The sequence below is a fragment of the Sinocyclocheilus grahami genome, unplaced genomic scaffold (genome assembly GCF_001515645.1).
Source record: "Sinocyclocheilus grahami isolate Dianchi unplaced genomic scaffold, SAMN03320097.WGS_v1.1 scaffold487.1, whole genome shotgun sequence".
In the NCBI taxonomy this organism is placed as follows: domain Eukaryota; kingdom Metazoa; phylum Chordata; class Actinopteri; order Cypriniformes; family Cyprinidae; genus Sinocyclocheilus; species Sinocyclocheilus grahami.
The window spans coordinates 792,813-804,892 of NW_015505666.1; the positions used below are offsets into that span (position 1 = coordinate 792,813).

The 12,080-nt window shown below is 37.3% G+C and overlaps 2 protein-coding genes across 3 annotated transcripts in view; one reads left to right on the top strand and one right to left on the bottom strand.

Moving 5' to 3' along the window:
• LOC107553944 (cryptochrome-1-like) overlaps positions 1-319 on the bottom strand; it is a 26,121-nt gene extending 25,802 nt beyond the window's left edge. Inside the window, 1 exon segment of the mRNA XM_016236288.1 lies at positions 162-319. Within this exon segment, the coding sequence (XP_016091774.1) occupies positions 162-319 (158 nt within the window).
• The window catches only part of LOC107553977 (ankyrin repeat and BTB/POZ domain-containing protein BTBD11-B), a 65,476-nt gene continuing 53,541 nt past the window's right edge, over positions 146-12,080 (top strand). The window contains exons 1-3 of one of the 2 annotated variants that reach the window (XM_016236324.1): positions 146-388; positions 2,077-3,136; positions 3,500-3,656. In XM_016236324.1, the coding sequence (XP_016091810.1) occupies positions 2,429-3,136; positions 3,500-3,656 (865 nt within the window). In that variant the 5' untranslated portion in view covers positions 146-388; positions 2,077-2,428. Of the gene's footprint in view, positions 389-2,076; positions 3,137-3,184; positions 3,657-12,080 lie in introns of both variants that reach the window. The other variant, XM_016236323.1, reaches the window with a different exon arrangement.

The window sequence follows — 12,080 nt, forward strand, 5'->3', positions numbered from 1 at the left end:
GCTCGTCAGTGAACAACGGCTCTGTGTAGTTAATGCTGCTCAATGTGAAAGGCCGCAGGTGATGGAGATTTACCGCTGATTACAGAACCGGCTTTCTGACAAGATGCGCGTTAAATATCGCATGCGATTAATCGTGCAGCCCTAATCCAAAGGAAACTCACCTCCATCTGCTGATTCCCACGTTGGACGATCCTGCAAACCAGGGGTCCAGTATGTAAACGCATCTCAGAGTATCGGCTCCTATTACAGAGTCCCGCAGAGATGGGTTATCATGGAGCCTTAAGCCCTTCCTGAACCAGTGGATCGTATTGACCACCATTATTCCTAATGTACCGCAGTCCCTTCTGAGATCACGAATGCTCCAGCAAACCCGGACTTCTCAATTCAGGTATAAAGTCTGATCTGGTTACGTCTTCTTCAGCCTTGCTCAAGAAAAACTTTTCTCATGTTGAAGCTGGATCTCTGCGCTTTACACACCCTGTGATGATTGACACGACAGACAGATGCTATTGCTGCATCAGCGAGTTTACAGCGTGTTTAGACTGTACGCCTCGACAAAAACACGCACCACTGTGTAAAACTGACGGATTTATATATATATATATATATATATATATATATATATATAAACACACAAAAAAACCTCAACAAAGAAAGCACGCGACCGTCAACATGGACTCGCGAAGACAGAAAGAAACAACAACAGCCGTTTAACTTCTTCCTAAAACGTTAAATATTTGTTTTCAGGTTAATTCCATATGTAAGTACACGTTCTCTATCCGCGTGACAGTACAGGCGTCGTTTAGCAATGGATATTCACACGATTGTTGTTGTCCTTTAGTTGAATGTCAATTTTTCATTCACCCCGTGAACCGTTAGCCATTAGTCGACTCCGCCCACTCGCTGACGCAAACTGGCACCTACGCAGCCGATTGGTCAGATCCGCACGGCAGACGTAATAGACCATCACGTTTCTGCGGCGTGCTCGCGCAGACCCGCACTTTTAGCACTGATAACATCACAGATGAGGTAGATTTCGTCAAGTTAATGGCATGTTCTCGATTATTTTTCTCCATGATGTGTAAAGGTCACTTAAAATAATAGCGCATAAATGCATAGAAAAAGCTTTTTGTGCCCATGTTACTGCTCGACTCTGATTGGACAGGGCGTGAGTACCCGGATAGGCACATGAACAGGGGCACAAGGGAACAGTTCTCTTTCTTACTGTGTTACAGTCACTGATTTATGCTATTGCAATCTCTTAAGTCTGTAAACATAAATGTCTTGATGTCATTTTGAGTTAGGTCTATTATTTAGTATTTTTCCTTTGTGCCATATACTCACTGTATTAGTCCTAGCTATTAGGAAAATAGGAAGTGCTTGGTGTGTCTCATTTTTATCTTTCGTTTTGCATTGAAAACATGTGACCTTTTTCAGACTGTGGGAGTGAAGTTCACAAGAAGCCTCTATTCAAGATGACTGATATATTATGCATATTCTTCATTATTAATGAACAGGAATCTCGTTACTCTGAGCCCCATCTGAAAGGGAGAATAGGGAAGAGGACAGGTGTTCATTTGATCCCTTGCTTTTTGTCCTCAAACATGCTGCCCTGCTTGGTCTACTGAATCGGAGCAGTTTCATGCATGCTGACTACTACTTGTATAAAGTCTATCTAGTTTGTTTTGGCCATTTAAGATCACTAGATCTAAAGCTCTGCTTTCACTCCAGAGACCAATTACAGTTTATTTACTGATGGAATTCTTAGTAAATGGAATGCAATCTGACCAAAATCGTTTCTGGAAAAAGTGGGTTTTATGAGAAGTTCGGTAGTTTAATTTAAACTTTTTATAAAGTAAAATCCTAAAAATGTCTATCTATCTATCTATCTATCTATCTATCTATCTATCTATCTATCTATCGTGACCTTTAATGATCATAACACAAAGAAATGATTTAGATCTAGACCTTGTTTTCATTAAAATGACTTTGCTTAATACTTTATATAGTCTAAAGTTGGAGTCAAAATGGGACTTTCATTTTTACACGATCTAACATCTCTCCATAACCTTTTAGAGGGGATCTTCAGATGAGCAGAAGTACACAGACCCATCATGCAGCACCGTGCGAATTCAAAACCAACTGTACGCAGCAATGGTCCCGTCAGCGTATTGGATGCAGTACTGTATGTGGCTCCTCCTCCAACTGATGCTTCGCAGCCTTCAAACACACTGGTGTGTGCCATAACAACACCACTGCTCCTTCAAAGTTGGGGGTGCATTTTCAACAGTGAACGCAAGAATTTGGGAACTCGCCTGTGCCTTTCCAGTAACATTGTGGACCGAATAAAGCAGCCAAGCAGTGGCGTTTGTTTGCAAAGGAACGTTTCCCCTTGCTTTTAGCCTTGTGGACAATATGAAGTGCAGCTATGGCAAAAAGGGGTAAATCCGTGGTGAGGACCCTGGAGGATTTGACGCTGGATTCGGGTTACGGTGGAGCCGCGGACTCCTTCAGGTCATCCAGCTTGTCTCTGTGCGGCTCCGAAGCGCACATCTCCTATGCGCATGGAGGGCACTGCTGGCATCTGACCGACTCCATGCGCAGTCGACACAACAGCCTAGACACCGTCAACACCGTCCTGGCTGAAGACGGCGAGACCCTGGAGTGTTCCGGACACTGTGCGAAACTTCCCGAGCTTGAGGATGTGCCCTGGAGCCTCGGGGAGGTGGAGAACGCGCTCAACAAGGAGGAAGAGTTGAGGTTCGGGACCGTGTCCGCGGATCTGCTGGCGCGCCTCTCCACGCTCGTGAGCCGCGCGCTGGTGAGGATCGCCAGGGAAGCGCAGCGGCTGAGTTTGCGCTACGGCAAATGCACCAAATACGAAGTCCAAAGTGCCATCAAGATGATCCTATCGTGGACCATCTCGGTCAACTGCATCGCCGCGGCGCTCAGCGCGCTGTCCATGTACAACATGAGCACCGAGGATAAATTCAGCCGGGGGAAATCGGAGAGATGCGGCTTGGTCTTCTCCGTGGGGGGGGTCTTCAGGTGGATGGTGGACAGCAGGGTCGCGGCTCGCATCCACGAGCATGCAGCCATATACCTGACCGCCTGTATGGAGAGCCTCTTCCGAGAGGTCTTCAATCTGCTGGCGCGCCTCTCCACGCTCGTGAGCCGCGCGCTGGTGAGGATCGCCAGGGAAGCGCAGCGGCTGAGTTTGCGCTACGGCAAATGCACCAAATACGAAGTCCAAAGTGCCATCAAGATGATCCTATCGTGGACCATCTCGGTCAACTGCATCGCCGCGGCGCTCAGCGCGCTGTCCATGTACAACATGAGCACCGAGGATAAATTCAGCCGGGGGAAATCGGAGAGATGCGGCTTGGTCTTCTCCGTGGGGAGGTTCTTCAGGTGGATGGTGGACAGCAGGGTCGCGGCTCGCATCCACGAGCATGCAGCCATATACCTGACCGCCTGTATGGAGAGCCTCTTCCGAGAGGTCTTCAGCCGGGTGTTGAGTAGCTCGGTGGTGGAGAAGGATAACGGGATCCCCAAATTCACACTGGAATCCTTTGAGCAGGCTCTGAGCAATGATTCGGAGTTGTACGGCCTCCTTTTGCCCTATCAGCACCTCACATGTGGGAAAAATGCCAATGGTAAGTTCAGCTCTTGAAAAGCAGTTCAACAGGCTTTTAAAATGAACAGATTTCTTTTTTTATTCAGAGGGAGGGTGAACGCTTAAAGCTTGTTTATGTTTTTATGCCTCACGTTCGGGTCAGATTTTGATTATGGTAACTGAGGGAAAAACGTAACCAGCTATAATGTTTATGCAGTGACATTAACTTTTAGGCCCATTGCCCAGAAACTGACATCAACTGTGTATATATTATTACACAGCCTCAATGACTACGTTTACGTGCTCAATAATATTACAGCATTTATCAGAATTTGGTTGTGTATTCTGGTTACGTAAGCATCAAGAAAGTACATTAACCTGATTGCCATTATCAATAATACGGTTAAAGATAGTTGTGAAATGTCAGTCTATTGAAGATGATGTGCATCTTGGCTGCATTTACTTGCGCAAAAATTAAAATATGCTGATATTCTAATGCACTCTTGTGTTTTGTTGTTAAAGACATCAATGAGTTGATTGAGTTACTGTTATGGAGCATAATAAATGGCAAAATCATGCTTAAATGTCTTTTTTGGATGCCAGAATATAAACATAATAGCAAAATAATGTGCATGTAAACATAGTCATTATGATGTTTGGCCCAAACACTTCAGAAATGTGAGATAACCTAATTTATCAGGGATGTGCTTTGATTTATGTGTGCATGGATGTATTTATAGATGTGTATTTGGCTGTGTATGCTGTGCACTGTGTTTAATGTAAGTGTGTGTTAGAGAGCGGTTAGTTTTTAATACCGTGCTCAGCTGCATTTTCCATGGGTAATTAGCTCCCAGTACCATCTTGTTCTTTTTAATGTATCATTTGTACAGTTATGGTACTTATGAATGTGTCATCCAGAATGTTTCCAGGCTGTAGTTTATGTACAGGGTGACATAATCCAAATGATAGACCCTGGAGCAAAGAGACTATTCAATGTATAACTTCCAATAATGCTTGTGCAACAATGTGGACTTGACAGTATTGCAGCACCAAACAGAGTGATGATGTCATTGATTTAATACAGCTGCCTGGCAGAGGGGCTTTTCTATCATATTCTATTGGTGTCCATTTTAGGAATATGTATGGATTTGTGCCACTTGTAACGATATATTCACTGAACACATAATTGTGTTTATTACTTTTACTCTATATATACTGTGCATATATAAGAAATGTATAGGATATACACTAAGTCCTCAAAATTCTTTGTATAGTGTTTTTCATGATACACACGGTTTCATTCAATCATGATGTTAATGTTTTATGTTAATCTTAATATCTTCATAGTCACATTCATCAGATTAGAGCTGGGCAATAATATAGCTTACATTGTGTGATGATACAAGCAATCAAGCTGTTGAGATTTTCTATACAGTATATATTATCCTACGTGAGTAATTTGTTGTTTGTTGAAGCAAAAAAATAATAATTGAAGACAACATTAACACTTACTTTAAGTTGTAACACTTTTTTTATATACATCTACTTATATCTAACTTTTAATAAAGAGCTGGGTGATAATGTAGTTAACATTTTGCAATAATATAAACAATCAGGCACTTGAGATTTGCTATTTATATCACTTTACGTTAGTATATTGTGTGTGTGTATATATATATATATACACAATGAATGTATACACACTGCATATATATGTTACTGTTTATACAGTATAGATATAACATGAAACAAAGTAATCTCAGATTAGTTTTAGTGTATAATGGACAAGTTTCATTATCCCATTACCGAGTTTTCTCACCTCTGTCAGAATGCTTCATTTTACATAGATTAAGCAGTGAGCGTTTCAACAAACCAATTACATGAAGATTACATCTCCTCCATTGTAAGGTACATTTCTCCCTTAAGGGTGGTATCAAGATGGGCTGCCAGATAATAGTCCACCCTTTGTTCTTCTCTGGAGAGCTGTTTTAATTGCACTAGGGGTTCATTTTGAGAAACGGAAAGCCTTCTTCCGCTTTAAATTGTGTTACAGTAAGTGTACATTTTAGACATGCAACTGTTACACAACCTCTTAATTTTTCCTTGAATATGTATAACTGCATTAAATGCGTTCCATAATGCAATCGGCAAGCTCTCTCCAGTGGTGTAGATGTGGAGGCAGTTGGCTCAGCTGCAGAGGTGGCCTGCTCTGAGTTACCAGGTCTGTTGTGTGCCTGTGTGTGTTCAGTGCCAGGCACTGAGGGGTGTTTAAGTGTATGTTTGTGTGTGTGTGTGTGTGTTAAGGGAGGCACTGTTAGGGAGTCCAAGCATGACACAGCTCAAGTTGTACCAGGCTGCCCCAGGACACAGGAGGTTCTTTACTGTCTAGAGCTTTGGGTGTCAGGGATTTCTTCTGTAGTGGGTTTGCTGGAGGCATTAGAACAATTAAGGGTAATGTTGGAGGATGAGGTAACTGTGGAGTCTTGGTTTCACAGATTATTGTTTTTAATACTTCAAATCCTTGTCTGTTTTTATCTATCAGGAATCACTGAGGAATGGGAGAGCAACACATTTATTGTCAGAATTCTAAAAGCTATCGATCGTTCTGATCTTTTGAGAAGATCCATTGAGTCTTGGCTTTGAATCGATCTTACAGACGAATTAGCTCTCGTCTTAGAAGAATGCAGGCAGTGTTGTGTTAAATTTTTTTTCTAGGTTCTTCTGAAGGCTCTTGGCCGTCAGATTCTCTGCCCACAGACTTTGCTGAAAATGTAGATGATAACATATAATGATGATAACAGTAGATGTAGATGTAGATGATAACAATACAGATAAAAAGCAAAGATAACAATACAGAGACACCTCCTAAAGAGAGATACCTGCCTAACCTATAAGGAGTCTATAAGGACAATTTTACTCAAAGCAAGAGGAAGTTTAATGTAATTGATTTGTTTTTAATACTTCAAATCCTTGTCTGTTTTTATCTATCAGGAATCACTGAGGAATGGGAGAGCAACACATTTATTGTCAGAATTCTAAAAGCTATCAATCGTTCTGATCTTTATTACTCAATTCAATTGGTCACACTCGAAATCCATTGAGTCTTGGCTTTGAATCGATCTTACAGACGAATTAGCTCTCGTCTTAGAAGAATGCAGGCAGTGTTGTGTTAAATTTTTTTTCTAGGTTCTTCTGAAGGCTCTTGGCCGTCAGATTCTCTGCCCACAGACTTTGCTGAAAATGTAGATGATAACATATAATGATGATAACAGTAGATGTAGATGTAGATGATAACAATACAGATAAAAAGCAAAGATAACAATACAGAGACACCTCCTAAAGAGAGATACCTGCCTAACCTATAAGGAGTCTATAAGGACAATTTTACTCAAAGCAAGAGGAAGTTTAATGTAATTGATTTGTGCAAACCTGTACATTTAAATATTGCACAATGCTGTAATTTAAAGAGGCCATAATAGGGTTGGGTTGGTATGACCAATATCTCACTGAATGACTAATATTATGTCACAGTTTATATGTCAAAATAGTTATTTTCAATATAGAGAATATGGCCAGTACGTTATGATTATATGTTTTTAGTAAATCATTAAAATTCTAAGTAGACGTAATGACAAAAAATTTATTAATTACCAATAATAATAGCAAATAAATAAATAACAACAAACCCTAAAATGTTTGATTTATTATTTAATTATGCCATTTGATTATTTTCTTTTTGTTATATAGATAATGTCACTGTTATGATCATAATTTAGCCCAATTAATATTATAAGTAGACAGTGACAAATAATAATATTTTTTGTTATGATTATATGTTTTTAGTAAATCATTAAAATTCTAAGTAGACGTAATGACAAATTTATTAATTACCAATAATAATAGCAAATAAATAAATAACAACAAACCCTAAAATGTTTGATTTATTATTTAATTATGCCATTTGATTATTTTCTTTTTGTTATATAGATAATGTCACTGTTATGATCATAATTTAGCCCAATTAATATTATAAGTAGACAGTGACAAATAATAATATTTTGACAACAACAATAATGACAATAAACCCTAGAATATTTATGTATTATTTAACGATGCCATTTGATTATTTTTCGTTATAAATAGGCTAGATATTGACAATACATACGATCATATTTGAGACAACTTAATATAATACAGCAAGTAGACAGTGGAGTAAATATTGTAAATATTATTTAATGATGCCATTATTTGTTGAAGCCATTTTTTTGTTATATTGATAATGTATATAGATAACATTATGATCATGTTTAAGCCAATTTATAAGTAGGCATTGGAGACAATATTATTTTGATAATAAAATTATTATTACTACTACTAATAATATTAGTATTACTACTACTAATAATAAAGTGACCCTTTTACATGATTTTTAGTTTCATAACACTTCTATCCTGCCAGTGTGACATTTTGTATATTACAATAGATACATTAGAGACTTAAAAGTAAAGGCGCTGAACTCCTGTAGGCATGAGATGTAGTATGCATGAGAGTGAAGCCCAATCGCACAGATGGCTCTCGGCGTGACCGATGTGGCAGGTCCTGAGAGAGGGAACACTCCTCTATTCATCAAAATGTACTGAACTATGAAACATAATGAGCTGAGCATTACACACTGTGTTTCTCACTCGAGCACGAGTATGTGCAGATTCACCCACACACATATGCACGCACACACATTCCAGCTCTTGTAAATAAACAGACACATGGATGCGAAGCAGGAGCGAGGGCACCCACATTCACACAAACACACACGATCATAGACAGCATACTGACAATATGAGTTTATGGGTCAATGATGTTACACTCAATTATATATTTTCAATTAAATAATGTATTATTTAAAAAAAAAAAAAAATGCAAATTATACAGACCATAACTTGATATATTAATTTATACATTTAAATTATATCATGTGTTATTTAAAAAAGATATATAAATAAATAAAAAGAATGATGACTTGAATGACTCAAATACACATTTTCTATAATGAATATGTTTTCAATTTCTGATATTTGATGAGGCAAAAATGTCAAGGTCGTATAACTGTGCCCGAGATCGTAAAAAAAAACTCTCATTAAAAGTTTGAAATCACTGAAAAAAAGTACTTAATCTGCCACTTAAAGCCATTGTGGTGTAACCAAACGCAGGAAGTCATTTACTTGTCATGTGATAATAAAACCAAGAAAAGCATGTCAAATTTGAAGGTCAGGTAATAATAAATATTAAATAATTATTGCAGATATTGTTCTGGCAAAGTCTATACAGTAAACATCTCTTCCATATTTCCCCACAGAGATTACTAGCAATCCTCACAGCAAAGATTCATGACAAACAAAGGAGGAAAGACCAGATCTTTATCAGTGTAATGCTCAAACTGAAGTTCACGATTCACCATTACAACATTCCACAGGGAAAAAGACACTAGAGATGTAGTTGTGGAGAACGCTATCAGCAGACAGTAATGACAAAGATCAGTTTGTGGCACAAAGTAATGAACACATTTCCACAAGCCCAAGGTCAGACAAAGGTCAGACAGCCTCCTTCAGTAGCAGTCGATACCACTAAGGGTTTCAGCTTACTAGTTTGTCACTTTGTTCAATAGTTCCAACAAGCTTCTATTGCTGTATTCCATTCGGTATAATTCCTATCATATATTAAAGAAATGTTCCGGGTACCATTCAAGTTAAGCTCTATTGATTGCATCTGTGTCACGCTGTTGATTATCACAGACAACTCATTGACTTGTCCCTTGGTGGTGAAAAAAACAAAAACCTTGTTTGCAATTCACTTACAATAGCAGTCTATGGGGCAAGGCATTGGGTTGGAGGGTTAAAAAAGGCTTCATTTTTTTGTGCTTACATTATTCTTTAAAACAATAAAATGTGATATTTCAGTTGAACAATTATCTGAAAGTGTCCTTTTAGTGGTGCAATGCCTTGCCACATAGATGTCCATTTTAACTGCATTACTGAAATATCACTAATTGGTTAACTGTACAATGAAACAATTTTCATTCAGAAATTGTAGTAAAATTCACAATTACAAAGAAACATCAAGTTACACATTGAATTAAACATTACATTTTGAAATAGAAAACTGAAATAGTGTTATAATTCTTATAAAATGTACTCCAATAATAATATTTACAACTTTGAAAAATAATTTTTAACAGTGTAAATTACCTTATTCGGTGAAAAATGGTAACACTTTTTATATGTAATTAAATATATGTAATTTTATATTATTTGTAATTTTACCGTAAAATACTGTTAAATTTGTGTTTTTTGCAAGTAAAAACTATGACTTACCATATAATTTATGGTGAAAAACAGTAAAGGAATATTCCCAGAAAGCAAATTGTAAAGTAGGTGTATTAACATTATATAACTTTATTATGAGTTGTAAAATATACAAGCTTCAATCCTATAATAACTGAAACATTGTCACTGTATTTTTACAGTGAATTTCTGGCAAGCACAGCTGCTGTTTTTTAAAACATAAATTTAACAAGATATTTTTCAGATTTTTAAATCCCATAAACTCTTAAAAACAAAGGGTTAAAAAATGGCGTTTTGGGTTCCCAAAGAACCTTTCTGTGAACAGTTCTTCAAAGAACCATTTTTTTTCTTTGTGTAAAGAATATTTACACAATATTTATATCACTTTAGGGACCAATTCTCACTATTAATTAGTTGCTTATTAGCATGCCTATTATTAACATATTGGCTGTTTATTAGTACTTATAAAGCACATATTCTGCATGATCATATTCTACATCCCTAAATTAATCCTACCCAATACCTAAACTTAACAACTACCTTACAATATTAATAAACAGCAAATTAGGAGTTTATTGAGGCAAAAGTTAATGGTTTGTTAATAGCGACAACAGAGTGGTGGAACTATGATGTTACTTTGTAGGCAAAAACCCGGAAGCGAGTTAGCATTTTAGCACTTCCAATTCCATCGTCCCAGAGTCAATGGGTTTTTTGAATGGGATTTTGGTTAAATCCCTAAAATAAGGTCCGTGGTTCACACAGGCTCAAGATACTTTCACGTTTCATTCTATGACATAAAACACACCAGTTACACCCCACTCGTAATTTTTTTAAAACTGTTATGTTTCTTAACAACAAGTTGTTATTAACAAGTTGCTAAATGGGACTACAGGTGCTGTCGGAGACATTTAACGTCATCACACCGAACAATTGATCAATTTACAGTATTTTCCAGTCGTAGTATAATTTGTAATACAATTAATTGTAGAATAACCAATTAATAGTTTCCCGCATTTTATATTGTTGGTCGACTGTTTTTTTTGTTTTTGCCCTGAAATGCAACACAAGTCTTCAGATGGAAGATGCTCGTTTTATCGCTTTCCTACTGAGGCGGAGACGCTAGGTTCGAACCAAAAGGTAAACTCATATTACGATTATTCCATGTCCTTAGTCACGGTGAAAGTGAAACTTTAACGATGCATAGTGCTTAAAGCCACTTTAAATTTAAATGTTTACGGCCACATGTTACGGAGCATATAGATTGAGGATTTCCTAGAAGCAAGGATAAAATAACATTTTGTGTAAATTACCCACCCTAACAAAGCTGAAATGTGGTACTTTATTCACTAAATAAAGTTTAATCTTACCATATCCAAAAACTCGCTCAATCCGCTGTTATTTAATAGATTAAATGCACTGGAACTTTATTGAATAGTTCGTGGAGACACGTTTTTAATTAAAATATTCATATTAATCAAGGATTTATTGACTTTTAATGCACCTTATTTCGAAATGTACAGAAATACGTGCTTTCATATGTCCTTTAGTTATGATTATTTAATTTATTCACTACACTATTTATTATTAATGTCTCATTTCAGTTTTAGGTTGTCTCTAGTTTTGTATTTAGTCCAGTTTATATGAAAAGGTTCATGTAGCGTGGATTAACATTCATATACGGAGTAAATCCTTTTCACTGAACACGTTAAAAATAAGTTTGAAAAAGTTGTCGGAAGCATGGTGGTGGTGACGTCGAAGGCGAGCGACCGTGGAGGTGTAGTTCGTTTGTAGCCTAAGTTTAGCTCTTAAGTTCTGGCGCTTTTATTTAGGCTTCAAAATTCATCAAAGTTATATTATTTTGTGAAGATTATCCTGATGGACAAAACGTGTAAGTTTCATGAACTATGGTTGAACACAGGGCTTATTTTTTGCAATAACCCAAAAGCCTATGGAAAAATCCTATAGGCTTTTTGTCGAGTGTCATGCTAACAGCTGATCCGCCTACAAAGTGACGTCATAGTTCCCCCACTCTATTGGTCTTTAAAATAAAGTGTGACTGAATATTTTAATATTCTGAAGAACCTTTTTCCCATTATAAAGAACCTTGGAAAGGTTCCATGGATGTT